This window comes from Elgaria multicarinata, chromosome 18 (genome assembly GCF_023053635.1).
Source record: "Elgaria multicarinata webbii isolate HBS135686 ecotype San Diego chromosome 18, rElgMul1.1.pri, whole genome shotgun sequence".
Classification (NCBI taxonomy): Eukaryota; Metazoa; Chordata; class Lepidosauria; order Squamata; family Anguidae; genus Elgaria; species Elgaria multicarinata.
This window is the reverse complement of record NC_086188.1, coordinates 19732488-19750258: the sequence shown is the minus strand read 5'-3', so window position 1 is coordinate 19750258 and position 17771 is coordinate 19732488. Positions and strand designations below refer to the sequence as shown.

General features: G+C 42.6%; 1 protein-coding gene across 2 annotated transcripts in view; it reads right to left on the bottom strand.

Moving 5' to 3' along the window:
* Positions 1–17189, bottom strand: part of OSBP2 (oxysterol binding protein 2) — a 186162-nt gene extending 168973 nt beyond the window's left edge. The window contains exon 1 of one of the 2 annotated variants that reach the window (XM_063144265.1): positions 16819–17189. In XM_063144265.1, coding sequence (XP_063000335.1) covers positions 16819–17120 — 302 coding nt within the window. In that variant the 5' untranslated portion in view covers positions 17121–17189. Of the gene's footprint in view, positions 1–3126; positions 3146–16818 lie in introns of those variants that run through there. The other variant, XM_063144266.1, reaches the window with a different exon arrangement.
* Positions 17190–17771: the final 582 nt, after the last annotated feature.

Genomic DNA, 17771 nt, shown 5'->3' with positions numbered 1-17771 from the left:
ACACAAAGGCAAAAGTAAAAATAAAAATTAAGAGCACTGTTCCTTTTAGACCAAAACACACAGACATCCCAGCCATAAAGTGCTATTTCATACAAGTATCAGTTCTCTTAAATCCAGAGACAACAGGTGAATCCTTCCATTGCAAAGCCCACTGTTGTTAACTGGGCTCTTGGCACAATTCGCAATTTAATAAGTTTAAGGGCACAGGAGAACTCAGAAGGGGTCCAGAATTAGGAGCACACTTCCTGATTTTCTCTTCCTGGACAGATGCAAAAGAAGATTGGAAAGCTAAGTTTCTTCCTTGTTAGATGGGAGATACCTAACAGTGCAGGAGGTACAACTTCATATTCACATCAAGGCAATCTATGGATGAAAGAACTACAATTCCCACATGGGCAAATAGGGCACTGACCAATGAATTTCCTACAACTTGATCTCACTATTAACTAGGGTCTAGTTAAAGCTCATGCACACATGGGTCTCTAAATACAAAACACACCACCAGATGCAGAAAATACCAGCATAGGTTTGCCAAGAACTCCCTGGTGAATGATGCTCCTAGGGAACTCTTAGAAAGATTTGAAGCATCTCAATGGAAACTACAAGACAGCTGGTGTTGATTCCAATACTGATCAAAGTTTAAGAAAGATATTCTATGGACTCGTGCTCCAACCCTGTTGAAGATAAATCTGAGTAACTCCTAACTTTCTTTCTAATGGGGTAATAGTTGTTTGTTTGTTTGTTTGTCCCAGCAGCCCAGAGAGAGAGAGAGGTTCAGCTTACACAAACCCTTTTCTTTACTCAGTGGGAAAACTCCAACTCAATGGAGGAGTTTGTAGGGGTTACTCACCGCACATGTTCGAACTCCACCACTGTGTGGCTGTGGCACCTTGTGGAGTGGAGTAAAAGTCAACACAGGATTTGATTGACAGTTCCTCTGCCCTCTCTCCTCCCCCAGTCCTCCCAATGGTATTGTTATGGAAAAATAACTGATTTCTCACTACTCCCTTCGCCCAACTCTTCTCGCCCCTCCTTCTTCCAAGATCTCTCATTTTCCTTTCCCAAAATGCCAAATGGGTGATTTCTAATTGATTTAGATGAGTAGAATCTAGGTAGGAGAAAAAAGTCCCATTTACCTATTTGGGTAAGGTCACTTAGGTGCAAAGGACGAGCCCTAGCCACTGATTAAATCGCCAGGCACTTCCTTGCGCAGCTGGCATACACACACACCTCTTATTTCCCTTCCCCACAGCTCAGCGGGAAATCAGGGAGAGAAATAAGAGGTGGGAAGCCCGCCCATTGAAAGGAATGTCAGGCGCCATCTTGAGGGTTGGGGGCTTTTTCTTCACCTTCCTTTCCACACGCTCCGGTGGGAATTTGGGAAGGGACAGTGAATACTGATTGGATGGAAGGAAGGTGACGCAGGAAGGTTTCTGCCACGTAGGCAAAGTGGGACAGGAATGTCCCAGGGGACATTGCGAAGGGGGGGGGACCAGGGAGGGAGTGGTGAACGGGGATTAGTTAAAGACAATAGAATACATGGCAGGAATGTCCCAGGATTCATTGCTAAGGGAATCATGTGATAATGGAGTTTTGAAAGGTCAACGGGGTCTCTCCCTATCTGAGCATGCCCAATGACACTAAAGATGACGATTTGGGCTAATAGCCAATCATAGATGTAAGATGTTTTGCCTTCTGTATAAAACTAAAGGTCAACCTTTGCTCGTCGTCTCTCTCGCTCATTTGAACTGCGGGAGGGAACTCCGTTGCGCAAGGGATTTTTGGTACCTAATGATGGAAATAAAACCTTCTTTTTGAAACTGCATCCGGATGCCTTTTTATTTGATTTAATTGGGTTGTAATCCACAATTTTTGTAACAGTATCTCATCAGCCATTGTTGCAAAAAAGCAATCCCAGCTGCTCTCCTAGAGCCACACTCCCTCCTTTCACCGCTCTTGCCAGGGACTCTATGGCCACTGGGAAACTCCACTCAACTCAATAGGAAACTCCACGGAGCCCTCCAGACAACATGGAACACAACGGTTGTGCAGGAACTCTCCTCTGCTCAGCGTAGAGATTCTGGGTGGAGTGGTTTTCCACACACACACAAAAAAACTCCACCATGGAGTGGAGTTTTCCCTCCAGACAACACTTTTCTCAATGATGGTGTAAGAACTCCACAGTGGAGGTGTTACACCACCGTTGAGAAAAGTGTTGTGTGAACTGAACCAGAGAGAGATTTGGTCAAATAATGTCAAAGCAATGGATTTACTGCAACAAAAAGGATACAATCATCTTGTAAGAACTACAAGTTACCAGCAGCAATGGATTTGTGAACAGCCACTGCTAGTAAAGTGATTGTCACTGTCAGTATTATCTGCATTTAATTTCCTTCTGATCTCATTATTTACAATTCCTCCCCTCAATATATACACACACCTGAATTTCTCAATAATACTTCACAAATCAGATGAAGTGGGCATATAATCTACAAAAGCTTTTGCCAGAATAAGTTTGTAAGTCTTAAATGTGCCACATTACTGTCAGTTTTCCTGCAAGAGACTTACACAGGTATCCCTTGGGAGGGGGGGAGGAATTACCTATGAAATAGTAAAATTATTTTTAAACATTGCATGAATTATAACTTAGTGTTAGATAATATTTCTATAAGTATTATTAACTGAACAGTCCTTCTGCTTGGCCTGAATCCTGGCATACCAGGAACAACCTACATTTACATTCTTTTTAAAGGAAATTAAACAGAAGTGAAGCAAAACAACAAACAAGTTTTTACAGGCAATTGTGGTTACAAAAGCAGCAGACCAAGCAGCAACATGGATTAATGGACTATTTGACTGCAGCCAAATAATAGGCAGTCAATTAACTGGAGATCCAACCCTACTCAAGCATGCACTGACCTTTACATGAACTGAAAGAGAAACGGATTCCAACATTTCCTGCAAAGTTTACAAAGGTATAAAGAATCTATTCCCCTTCACTACTTAGTTAAGGAACGAGAACAAGTTCACGTATTTCCTCTTCTAGATGTGGCAAGAATATTTTGAAGGGAGGGCCAGTAAGCTCAGTGGTACTAAATGCAAAAGATCCCAGGTTCAAATCATGACATTTCCAGAGAGAGATGTCAGAACAACCCCTGTCTAAAACCCTGGAGAGTGCAAGGCGGGTGAGCATCCAAGACATACACAAGGAGAGAGAAGTCTCAGGACAGTGTAGAAAAGTTTATTGTACAAAAATCCAGCACATTTCAGCCTCTTGTTTTTTAAGGCCTTCTTCAGAGGGCTGTAAGAATACATATATAAAAAGCAAAAATGAAACAACACAGAAACGTTTTTCAATTATAAGAACACATTGCAAGCACAGCCTGTGCATATATGCAAACAACAACATAATTTCAATGAAAAAAGTTTTTAGGGCACACTGAAATTAAGACCTGTGCATATATTTAATAATATAAAATAGTTAAAATATTACATACTTGTTATCATGTCTGCAGAAATTATTAACAACAAATTGTCTTGTGATGGCGACTAGATGGGATGTACTGAAAGCAATGTATTTTATATACTATTATACACTGTTTTCTTTGAGTTTCTTACAAGCGTTTTCAGAACAACCCCTGGAGAGCCAACTGGTAGGCCAAAATATCTGGAAAGAAACAATTCCTAACAGCCCTTACCTGCTGGTAGGGCTAATGAGAGTTGTAGGCAAAAACATCTGGAAGGCTACAAGTTGCCCACTCCTGGTGTAGACAATGCAGAGCTCGATGACCCATGTGTCTGACCCAGTCTAAACCAGTTTCCTGTTTTCTTGTGAAAAAACTTCCCAGACGATGCATTTTATAAACATGATGAACTACTGAAGAATTTCATATACGATCCAAGAGCAACTCTGACACAATACCTCAGATGTAACAGGGAAGGCATGGAATAAAAGTAGTTTGAATACGTTTTTAAAACAGTCCTCCCTATGCCTGAGATCATCCCCTTGAAAGTTATACAACCGAGCAAGAAATCTTGCAGGGACATTCCCCAGTGTATAATTACAGTTGCTATGGCAACATGTCTTTATATGAATTTAGTAGTACAGAACCAATCAAAATCACAGAAACATTTCTCCTGTATTTCTGAAAAGCAGTAAGAATCACCTCAAAACACATATTACTGAATCGTAACCACACCCTTGTCAAAATGGATAACACCAAAGCAACTAAGATGCATGCTGGCATAGAGTAAGAGACCATGAATTGGCGTTTGCTACCAGCAGAGGAGACAGCAACCATGACTCCCAAGTGAACAACTTGCAGTCCTTTAAAAAAAGGGGGGAAAGGTTGTATATTGTACAATGGTGGGCCTCACAAACAGACACAAGCAATTACTATCTCCCTGTCTTTGCACATCGATGCATGTCACCACACTAGGCACTGGGAAACATATGTTCATTTTCCTATGTGATATACTAGAAGGCAGAAAATTCAGCATAAAGGAGTCCTCCAAAATGAGGACTCCTATCCTTCTCCCCCCACTCCCCACTCCAAATGTACCTCCCCAAATACCAGAATTATCTGTAACCAAATAAATCACCGCTTTCTCTCGCTCCATTCCTTTACACAACTAGGCCTTGCAAATAAATAAAGTCTTCCACAATTCGGATGTTGCCTTTCAAACTCACTTCACTTTATTTCCCTGATGCGTTAACGTCCGATTCTTGATTAAACCATGCTAAGAGATTCCTAGAAGCCCATCCACTGAGCCTGGACAGTTGCAAGCAAGCTACTCTAACAGGAAGAAACTGCCGAATTTAGAAAGAAGATTACATTGCTAATGTGGATGGAGTATTAAAGCATTTCATTACGAGACATTTAACTGTTAAATAACTCGGAACATCAGCCTACAGACAAAGCCCCTTTGTAGTGTCTTGATCCAGCTGACAAAACAAGGGAATGGTCACATGAAATTAAAATGAAGGTTTGTTACTATACATCAGCTGCCCTTGTAGTCAACGGCTGCCAAACACTGTGGAGAGATGCAGCTCATTAAAGTTGAAGTATTTAATTTGAGCATATCCTATCCATATAAGACCACCATCATTTTTTTAAAAAAATTATGCATTGATTATTCATATATGGGTGTTTCAGTGAAAGATGTGGCCACGTATTCACGATCTTGAAATTAGTTGGTCCAAAAAAACTGCAAATACGGTAGTCAATTTTCCACAAATTCATTTGTTATCCAATGCATGATTTTCTATAAGTAGCAAATCAATTTTGACAAGATATACTATTCTAAACTCTAGTACAACACTCCAAGACAAGAACAGAATTTTTCCCAATTAACACATCTTGGCAGGAAAAAATCAGTGACTTCCAAATGAGAGTCAGCCAAGTCCTTAAAATAACACACAACTATAATTTTGAGTTCTTGAGAGATTACATATCACAAAATTTGATTACTTAAATTCAATATACTAAAGCAGAAAGACTGTACTACCACACACACACACAAAATATGTGGAGAAAATTTGCATGTGTGGCCACACATCACCGAGAGCAATTTGACTAGTTATACATTCAACCTAACTAATATATTATCTTAAAATTCTCTTCAAAATATTATTCTACATCTGTTATTTCAACCTAGTACCCAAGTTCCTTTTTTTTCTTTTTAGGGAAACAGGAAATCTGATTATTTAAGTTTGTTAGAACAGATAAAAGTGATCTATCAGAACTCTAGAATAGCTAGTGGCAATCAATCTCAAATGGATCTCAAGCTGAAATAGAGCCATTACATCATGTTCACGCCTCCGCCTCAAACTGTTTTTATAAAGCTATTGAAGTGGTACTAGTGCTCCCAAGTCTACCTTGGTGTTATCTCCCCCTTCTGCCTTCACACAATTTCTCAGATGACACAAGCAATTCCAAGATTTTTTTAATGAACTGGGTAAAATACAAGCAGATATTGTGATCTGCCCAGAGTACATGTAAAGTTACCTGCTTGTCAACATTTGGAACATTTCCGACTATAAATTCTATCACAGCACATTCTTGAATTTCTGCACAGATAAATATAGCAGCATTTGAGGACATTGGTTAAATAGGCCAGGGTTACTTAGAGGATTTCTACAAGGACAGCAGTTGGCACAAAGGACATTTCTTAACATGAATTACATAAAATAATTCCTCACAAAGCAGGCTTCTCTGGGTTCTTATTTCAAATGGCTACCAGAGCTCTAAGTCATGCTCCTGATTCCATTCACATTATGCTTACATGCAATGTGAGGGAATCATATATATCCCAGGATTACAGAGACATCTGGAGCAAGTGGCAGATATGTCAGACACTTCGTTGGCAACAACTCCAGTCTTTGGGCCTGTTCAGACAACACACTAAGCCTTTTGCAGCAAATGGTTAGTGAACGTGTTTAAACCGTGGTTATGTAGGCACCATGGTTAGGAATGGTTCACATGACACGCTAAGCCAAACTGTTTAGTTCAAAATGTTTAGCCACCGCGGCTTAGCATATCGTCTGAACAAGGTCTCTTTCTCTTTCTCCCAATCTAACACGGAAGTGCTCAAACCTAATCAAAGGCCTACAGTCAGAGTTGCGTAATGGGATGACTTTGACAATGAAAAAGAAGAGAAATTAATAAGTAAAAACTAACAATTAAAATCAACAAAGTCAAAGCAGGAAAAATATTCAATTATAATCTGACAGAATTTAAACAAAAATTGCCTGTTGTATTTGCATATATGGGCCTGTAAGACATCACCTGTAAGACATCTTGAATGCCTCTAGTGTGGGAGAGCCCACTACTTTACCTACGGAGGTCGTGGTCTCTCCCACACTAGAGGCATTCAAGAGGCAGCTCGACAGCCATCAGTCAGGAATGCTTTAAGGTAGATCCCTGCATTCAGCAGGGGGGTGGACTCAATGGCCTTATAGGCCCCTTCCAACTCTATGATTTTATGACCCACAAGTCGGAACTGCAGTATGGACAAGTCCTATGGCACAGAGCAGGGGTAGTGTCCTGCTTGGCTGTAGGATGCTATACATGCAGAGCAGGTATATATAGAGGGATGATCAATCCAGGCCGAGGTCAGAGCACATGCAGTCAATCAGTCAAGAGGGTCAAGCAAAAACAGGAGTAGTCACGATAACAGGCAAAAGTCAAAACACAGGTAAACAGTCAGTACGTTACACAGTCCGGAGGCAGAGTCGGTAGGCAGTTCAAAAGGTCAGTAAACAGGGTATCAGGCAAGGCAAGCTTCAGGAAACACGGTTCAAGGCAGGATGGACCAAAGTTGTTCCAACACTGGCTGATTCCAAATGCAGGCTTTTAAGCCCAAAGCCTGTTGGAACCCAAAGCAGTAATCCAAGCTCTCTTTTCAGAGCCCTACTCCTGAGGAGACCTTTTCTGCAGGCAAGTACGTCGCACAGGAGCGTTACTTGCCTGTCGCTTCAGGCAACGTCGCTCCCGGGGGCCAGGGGGGTGCTCAGCCTCTGCCTCAGAGGCAGGGTCCCTTTCTCCTGGCAGGGACGGTCCTGCAACTACCTCCCCTGAGGGCTCAGGCTCCTGCGCGTCTGATGGTGGTCTGGGGTCTGGGGTACCCTGGGCTTCTGGGGCCTCTAGTTCCAGGGGCATGACAGGTAGGGGCATGACAGGTAGGGGCATGACAGGTAGGCACTCTGGTGGCCCCCAGATGTTTTGGTGTATCAGCCCCAGCCAGCACTGCCAAAAAAATGTTCTACGTTAACATTTTTAGACTATTTTTATAATAATAATAATAATAATAATAATAATAATATATTTCTTATCCGCCTTTCTGATTGGATCGAGGCAGGGAACAACAGCAAACATAAAATACATAAAATACTGATTAAAAACATGGTATACACTGTTTAAAAATATACTAAAAATCCTAAAATTCTACTGGATTTTGCATTTTTATGAATTGTTGCAAACTGCTCAGAAAGCAGTTTGCTCTCAGCTATGGGGTGGTATAAAAATGAAATTAAAGAATAATTGAATGAATAAATACATAAATCAAAACAAAACACTTTCTTGGTAACAAGTTATTCTACCACACACTAAACATGTTGTAGACAGAGGGTGTTTTTCCCAAAACACATTTGAACTGAGCACACATGAAAAATGCCCAAAGCAGAATAAATAAAAAAACATAGTAGTGATTTAGCACTGGTGATTGCAGCTCTCAGGATCGGCTACCTAGAAATGCAGACTTCTCACCTATCTGCTTTTTACAACAATATCCATGTTTCTGGAAATAAACAGCTTACATTTCTCATCCAATTCAGAGAAAAATCATTCACTAACCAGTACGCAGCCTCAACATTTAATGTTGGTAATTTGATTAGTAACAAAGCACTGTTCTCTCACCTGGTGTGTGTTAAATGGGACGATAGCTTGGAGATCTTTTCTCTATAAAGAGTTTTGATTTCCAATTTATCTGAAGCACTGACCAAGAAAAATTTCCATATAAAGCGTATTTGGAACTCTGCAGGGTATAATATGAAAGCAGGCATTGCATTGAGTGGGGATTTTCGCATGAAGCATCAATAGAACTTATCAAAAGCTGGGGTAAATTGGTACATTTCATTTGGCTAAAACTTTTTATAAGGAAACTTCCACCATGTTCATGTTTATTACATCAAGCTGCCCCAAACTACTACTACCCTAATTGACAAATTTGTTAACCCAAAAACCCCCAGAAAATACTGATTGCCTGCATCTAGGAAATCTCCCTAGCCCCTCATAGAATCATAGAATAGCAGAGTTGGAAGGGGCCTACAAGGCCATCGAGTCCAACCCCCTGCTCAATGCAGGAATCCACCCTAAAGCATCCCTGACAGAGGGTTGTCCAGCTGCCTCTTGAAGGCCTCTAGCGTGGGAGAGCCCACAGCCTCCCTAGGTCACTGATTCCCTCATGTGTGACCAATGTCTAGCAGCAGCTACAATTTCTTTTAAGTCTGCAATTTTATGTAATCAAATGGAAGATGCCCAAAGATGCTCATGTATCACCAGTGATAAGTTAATGGCATTGTACAGGAATCATACAGCTATCAAGACTGATCTCTTCCAGCAGGCCTATCCAGGGGAATTTTAGGATGTTTTTAGAATGTTTTTAGGATGTCTTAACAATGTATATTATGTTCTTAATTCAGTTTTGTTTATTTTATATTTACTGTTGTTCCCTGCCTCAATCAAAATGGAGAGGCAGGTAAGAAATAGTAGTAGTAGTAGTAATAATAATAATAATTAATAATAATAATAATAGCACAGGAGGGAGAGCCAATTGATTGCTGCTTCCCATTATCTCATAGCAGGAAAAGGTGTAGAATAATACCAGTTTAAAACCATTCAGCTGGTAATACTATTCTAGTCTGAAAAAGCTATGCCTAAATGCTATTTCCCCTAAGTTTATTGCCACATGTCAGAAAAGCTTAGATGTCAGGACCCAACTCCCAAGGTTCAGTGTATGTTTAGACAGAATTACTCTCAATGGTGTTGCCTTCCCAAATTGGGTATCCTCCAGATGTGTTGGACTACAGCTCCCATTATCCCCAGCTAGCATGGTTATTTATTTATTATCCATTTTTAGTCTTTTTGTCCCACTCTTCGGCTAAATAAGGTTCCCAGAGCGACTTACAAAGCTTAGTAATGAGACAGTCCCTGCCCTCAGGCTTATAATCTAAATGATACACCACAAAAGAAAGAGTGATTAGGACAGAAAAGGGGAATAAAAGCAAAACTCAAGACTCAAGGCACCAGATCTTAGTTTCAAAATTCTTATACGTGTGTTTTTATTTAATATTTATTTAAGCTGCTTCTATACTGTTTGACATTCCAGGATTTCCAAGCAGTTTACATAAAAAACAACAACCATACAATACACTAGTAAAGCCAATGAAAAATAATATAAAACAAAAGCAGTAAAATAGAAAAGTGTCATGATCAATTACAAATCAGGGGAAGTCAGAGTAAACAAATGTGTTTTCAAAAGGCATTTGAAACGCTACCGTTTCCACCTCTCAAACTACACGTGGGAGAATGTTCCAGAGGGTGGGTGCCACTACTGAGAAGGCCAGCTTACATGACACAACTAGACAAGTCATCACTTCCATCACCCAAAGGTGACAGACTGGATTTCTGAAAGACTTCACCCTAGTTCTGTTTAATGAGCAGGGATATATTTCAGGTACTTTGCACAGTGCTGTACAATAAATACTTGATCTGGGAGCAATACAAGTACAATATGTAAATTCAAGCTTGCTCCATGTTGTACCAGTGGGGACTGAACTATAAAGACTGTTAAGGCAGAGGCTATTTATACGAACAACACCCTCCCCAATCACAGACTGGGTGCCCAGGATGTCCAATGGGTTCCTAATATTTTAAGTGCAGGAGATGAACCTGGACTAGCACATAATAAGGGCCTGAGTCCATGAGGCTGCCACATCTCAAAGGCTGGAAGAAACTAGCTAACTTTGTGAGTATGGCAGGATCCACCTTTGCAGGATGATGGCATGGGGAAGAAGAAAAGCCATATAACGAGAGCTACAACCAAGGCTAAGAACTGCAGCAATGATAAAGCATGACTAATCACGTGATGTGACTAAAGGCAACACCACCCAATTGCCAGTACTTCTAAGCACCCTGACCTTGGCCACAGCTAGACCTAAGGTTTATCCTGGGATCATCCAGGGTTCGCCCCTGCCTGAGCACTGGATCCCTTGTGTGTTACCTAGATGAACAGGTTTGACCCCTGGACGATCCAGTGATAAACCTTAGGTCTAGCTATGGCCCTTGAAATCCATTTGCCCCTTACAAGACAATATTATTGCTACTTACGCATCGTTTTATCAGCTGCCAACCTTTCCCTCTAACTACAAAACACTTAGTTGCAGGCTACACTCAAGCTGCTGCTGCTGTCTTTAAACCCTAACATAGTCTTCAGACCAACCACTCTTAGAAAGCATCTCTGACACAGATCTTTTGATGGGCTCCCGCTCAGGGTACCTTCACTGGGTCAGGCAAGATTGGCTTCTTCAAGTGGGGCATTTATGATGGCAGCACCTTAGTTCTCACCCTACAAGGTCTGTATTGCAAGTTCCCTACTAGTTTTTCAAAAACAGATTAAGGTCTCTGTTGCTCATGCATATCTTTTAGGAATTATGTTTTAAGTATAGACATTTTATTATTTCAATGTTGTGTTTTTGTAAGAATCTTATTATTGCTACCTGCCAAAAGGAGAGTCCAGTCTCCCCAACAGCTTAACAGCCAGCCATTCACCCGAGTTCCCTCATTATGGATTCCTGTCTCAACCTAGATAGGAATATGAAAGACATTACTGAAGAGACACGCTGCCTTTGAAGAGTCAAGTCTGCAAGAGCTCGCTCCGCAACACAGCCCTGCAATACCTGTGGAAAGAGAATCAAATATGAGGTGAACCTCAGATTCAGGTATGAGGTAAACCTCACAAGATACTGTGGAACAACACCACACACCTGCCTGTACTCACATGGAGAACCAATTTTAATGGGATTTTCATACGTCTGCTTTGTAAGTTGCTTTGATATGCCCTACTTTTCCACAATATGGACAAGTTTACATATAAACATGCATCTCTGAGGAAAGTGCCAGTTATATGCATAAAACACAATGTAATAAATCAAAGGTTTTGTCCCATTACACCAGAAATATAGTTAAGAGCCCAAGTGCTTTTATGAGTGGGGGGGAAAAACTACCCATCAACCTGGAAGACATCAAGCAGAGCACAAGCGCTATTGTGAAAGCAAGACTAAACTCTCATTCTTTTCCGAGCTATGATTGTAATTGACTGCACAGATAGTAAGCATTGCCCCTTGTGAAACAGGCTGTTAGCCGGTAGAAACAGGGCACTGGTTAATACTTAGATTCTTCTTAAATTTATCTGTAGCCCACCTTTTTCCCAATTCCCAACTTCTTCTTAAGTTTTACTGCTGCTCAAACTCTACTCTGAAAATGTATGAAATTGATATATATATATATAGGGTGACCATATGAAAAGGAGGACAGGGCTCCTGTATCTTTAACAGTTGTATTGAAAAGTGAATTTCAGCAGGTGTCATTTGTATATATGGAGAACCTGGTAATATTCCCTCTTCATCACAACAGTTAAAGCTGCAGGAGCTATACTAGAGTGACCAGATTTAAAAGAGCGCAGGGCACCTGCAGCTTTAACTGTTGTGATGAAGAGGAAATTTCACCAAGTTCCCCATATATACAAATGACACCTGCTGAAATTTCCTTTTCAATACAACTGTTAAAGATACAGGAGCGCTGTCCTCCTTTTCATATGGTCACCCTAAGAGCGAGAGAGAGAGAGACATAGATATATATCTTTACTAGAAAAACCAAGTGAGGTTTTATGTCAGGCCACATAACAAGTTGGACACGTCCAACCTGAAAGAGTTTCTACACAGAAAAAATAACAAAGTTGAGAACAGTTTCTACCCAGGCATCTAGAGGGAGACGGGAGCAAGTCAAAGACCTAGACAGGCCTCCAACTGAGTCCAGTACACAAGATCACCACTTAACTAGGGGAGTGTGAAGAGGCGAGCCCCCCACCCCAGGAAAATCCCAAGTGGCTTTAGTAGTGATGCCTACAGCCAAAGTGGGGAATCAGGGGGAAAGATATACGAGAACACAATAGGTCATGTTTTCCTAATGGGCTCTCTGCTAAATCAGAAGCCAGAAACCAGAAGTCGCCATCCCATATCTTACCATGGTCATCCACTGAGCCCATATGGATGACTTTGTGTTCAGATCTTAAATTATGAAGAATTATTACTCCACAACGGAACACACATTTTACTTTCCATCTTCTGCACTTGTTACATCAATTCTATGCGTAATTATTCTTAGCCTTACTTTTTTTTAAAAAAAATATTGAATTTCACATTTATAACAAAAAGATGTAACATCCAATTACATAAAACATAACACAATAATCAAACACAGGATATCCTTAATACACACGATCAGCATCAAATCAAATTAATCAGGTGACACAGTGGACTGATGGTAACTGTATACATTCAGAGATAGAGGGAAATATATCAAAACAATTCCCCTCCAACTCTTATCCTAGCAGACCTTTTGAGCATGTTCCGTGAGTTGATGGAGGTACAGTATTATTTATTTTATTATTTATTTATTGCATTTTATACTGCCCAATAGCCGAAGCTCCCTGGGCAGTTCCTAGTAATGTCCTTATTGATATTAGCATAATTAATAAATGACCCCCAGATACCATAATTCTTAGCCTTACTTGAAGGCTAAATTTGCAATGCCAGGCACACTAATTTGAATGTAAGTCCCGCTGAACAATCTTACATACAGTACAATCATATATATGCCTACTCAGAAGTAAGTTCCACTTATTTTGATGAGACTTTCTCCTAAGCAAGCAAGTACTGTCTTGGGTTATGTAGTCGACATACATGCAGAATTATAACTGCCTTGAGAGAAAAGGAAGAATTCTATTAGTCCCTCTGGCCAAGGATACAAATAGAATTCTTCCTGTTCTCTCAAGGCAGTTATAATTCTGCATGTATGTTGACTACATAACCAAGGGTTTTGCAATAGATTCTTAGATTGCACATATGCTCTATTTAGTTGCAAACCGATAAGTTACAGGGAACAGTTAGTATGCATGCATGAAGGGAATATATGAATCCACAAATGGGAAGGGTGCTTTAAACTGGTCTTTGTCTTGATATAATTCAATCCATATTGCATGAAAGCAAATGAGTTTGAGATCTGCCAAGGTCAAGGAGCGTGTGTGTCTGCACGTGCACATACACAAAGGGGGACTGTTCATGCAGGGAGTGAGGAAGAGGGATAAGAGAGGAAGCCAAACAAAATCTAGCAATCCTTGTTATGAAAAGGGCAGGGAGCTGAATTTGATTAGCAACATGCTGAACCAATCAAACTTTTCCTCTAGAGGGAGTGGTCCTCACACCTCTCTGGTGCTCTCCTTGTCTACACCCTCCACCACAGGCAACATCTGATTGGTTCAGCATGCTGATAATCAAATTCAATAAAGAAAAATAAGTCAAAACAGTTCATGTGAGGCTGGTAACTTCGAGGCTTGACTTCTGCAATGTGCTCTACATAGGGCTACCTTTGTGCCTAGTCCGGAACTTCAACTAGCGCAAAATATGGCAGCCAGGTTGGTCACCAGTACACCTAAGGGTTACCATAGATTGGTCATCGGTACACCTAGGGGTGACCATATTACACCAATTTTGAAATCACTTCACTGGCTACCAATTAGTTTCTGGGCGAAGTATAAAGCGTTGGTTACTACCTTTAAAGCCCTACATGGTTTGGCTCCAGGTTACCTGCGGGATCGCCTTCTCCTGTACAATCCGCCCAGCACACTCAGGTCCTCTGGGAAGGGTTTACTTCAGCCAGCCAAATCTAGATTGACAACTGTTACCCAGAGGACCTTCTCTGCTGCCGCTCCCAGACTGTGGAATGGAGTGCCAGGAGTTTCACCAACAAAACAGTCTTTCTGAATATAAAAAAAGCTATAAAGACTGATCTCTTCCAGACATCGATTTTTAAGATGTATGACTGTTATTTTAATAATGTTTTTATATGTTTGTATCAGTTTTATGTATTTTTTAATATTTTTGTATTCTATGCTGTTCCCTATTATTATTATTTATTTATAAAGCACCATCCAGAGGGAGAGGAAGGTAAGGTTTTTTTTTAAATAATATTATTATTAAAGTGTTAACTGACCGCCAACGCTGTGCTTTCCTTTTGCATCACCAAAGCATAACAAGAGGAGAAGCTGCCACCCAGGTAAAAGACAAAACAAGACTGGGTTGGCTGGCAAGGAAAGACTAGCCAGGGAAAGAGGGGACCCTGGAAAATATCTTGCCCAGGGGCCCCTCAAACCTGGCAGCGCCTCTGGGTAGATTAATGTGGAGCGAACCTGACATCAGACAAATAGAAATAACAGTTTCTCTAATTTTAACACTGAGCAAGCAGGTGGAGCAACAACAGAGCCTTCTCCCATGGTTGCTGTTATTGCACCAAGGGTCTGCTTCAACTGTCAGGCTATCAACCTCTCCCTCAAGTCTTTCCGTATTACAAGTATTCACAATTACGTACAGCAACTGCTTACCTAGAATTATTAGCAGCCAGTTTTTGCTACAAAGGCACACACACCACCGCCACCCTCTCTAGAATTGGAGCACAAAAACATTTATAACTATTATTAGACTAAATTAAACTAAATTCAACTGAGATTTGAAAGTACTTTTCTGTCTTTAGGCAGGAAATTAGTGTAACTAAAACATTATCTATCACTGTGAACAATTTTGCTCTTCACATGTATACATGTGGGATGCTTCCAGAAAAAGGCTTTTATCATGTAGTTTTCCTAACTCAAACACAGAATTTTATTTGGGAGGGGGGAGTCAATTTCTAACTCCCCCTGTGTTTTCTCGCTGCTCTTTCCATCTTTTTTCTTGTCGGGGAAAATGAAATAAAATGGAAGGGACTAAGCAGGTGCACAATTTCTTTGGATTTATGGCGCCTGGAAGCCTCCTTAAGCTCTACATAGACATGAAACATATTGCTATTTCCTGTGTTACGTGACCTTAGGGTCAATGGTTTGCAAACCATTTCTCCTCTAGGTGCATTTGACTAAGAGGGCTGTAACCCAAAAAACCTTGTGTCAGAGATGTTTCACCAGCCAGTTTTTGCTACAAACACACACACACACACACACACACACACACACACACACACACACACACACACACCCCTACACCCCTCTCTAGAATTGGAGCACAAACACATTTATAATTATTTCCTCATTCATTACCCTCCCCCTTGTTTTTGTGACCCTGCCCTGCCCCCACTACTGAAGCTTAGATTGTAACCTCCTTGCAGCAGGGACTTGCCTCTTCTTCTCTTTTTGTTATTATTACTTTGCAATAAGGCAAGTCCCTTCAGACGAAACTCTAAAGCACCAGGCATTTGCAGGGCGCTGCCTAAGAGTGTCAAGGACACTGCTGGGGGACTCTTGACCACTAGAGGAGTTCTGCATGATGGCATGCATCATGGTGTTACAGGAGGGTCACATTACCCCATTGCTCCTGTAACTGTGCAATTCGGTTCTCTCTGTTCTCACAACTCCTATAGCAGCACTTGCCTTATTATCCCTATTCCCTAACACAGAAAAGGAAGGAGATAAACCTAGCGAAATCGGTTGTTGCAGCCGGCTTCTGTGCGAGTTATCCAGTTTTTAGCCAATACTTGCAAGCAGCTTAGCACCAGCACTCCGATATTACCTCATTTATGTCCACAGCCAAGCCCACTTGCCACACGACCACCACCACCCAAGCCACAAGGGGGGTGGGGGGTGGCCACATTACCACAATGCTCCTAAGAATCACGCGCGCATCTACTCCCTGCCCTTCCTCCCCCTCACCATCACAACCTGCCCCAACTCAGTGCCCTCCAGATGTGCTGGTCAGCAAGCCCCATCATCCCCAGCCAGCACGGCCAATGGCCACGTGCAGCACATCTGGAAACACCTTAAATGACCCTAATCTCCGTAGTATCAGCCCAGCACACACACACACACAGCCCTCCACATCGCTTGTCAAGGGAGCTTGCGAACACCCCCAAGTCCCCTTTAAGCACCGTCTTGACGTTAAATGAATAAACACTGAGGGAGGGGGGAGAGACACCCCCTCCCTCACTACCACGGTACCTGTAGTAGCTGAGCAGCCCGTTGCTCAGCACGAACCAGCGGCGCTGGTAGCCCTTCAAGTAGTTGGTCCACTTGAAGAGCCAGCCCTTGTAAGTGTCGGAGCCGGGCCCGGCGGAGGAGGAGGAAGCGGCGGCGGCTGAGGAGGAGCACTCGGAGGCGGCCACCGTCAGGCTCATGGCGACCAGCGCCGGCCGAGGCGCCGGCTGCGCCGGCTGCTTGCAAGCCAGGCAGGGGACGGCGCTGAGCAAGGAGACCAGCCCGCGGGTGCTGGCGCTGCACAGCGGCGCGGCCGCCTTCCCCATAGGCGACGCCGCTGCGCCCGCCCGCTCCTGCTTGGGGCTGCCTACGCTCAGCTCTGCCGCCAGGGCTGCCGAGGAGGGGGCGGGGCCGCCGCCGCCAGCACGTGACGAGCCCGGGACACGCCCTCGCCGCCTGGGCCTAGGACAACCCCTCCCGGAGGGGCGTGACGAGAGCGCGACGTCTTGCGTTCTATTTTCCCCCAGCGCAGCGCGAGAGAGAGCAGAGCGGAGGGGGTTCGGGAGCACGGGGGAGGCTAGAGCCACGTGCTCCGGCAAGGCCCTCTGGCGGACGGAGCACGGAGAAGCTCTCGCGGCGTGAGAGGGGGGCGGGGCCGCTGTGGAACAAGAAAAAAGGGCGGGAAGCGATGTGTGAGGGCTTCACGGCCCAGGTGGAGGCACCAGGCGGCCATTTTGTCGCACGTCAGTCGAGCCTGCGAGTGGGGGTGGGGGAAGCCTTGCCCTGACAATGGGGCAAGGGCTAGACAAGACAAAGCTTGTTTTATATATTTGGATTTTTAACCCACCTTTCGGAGGGCATTGTCCTTAAAAGGCGGCTTACGATGGCTGAGTTCCGACCACACGCTAATCAACAGTTGTTTCCCATTCTGTTCCTATTATCCCCCAGTTGATTAATGTGTCATGCGAATTAATTGC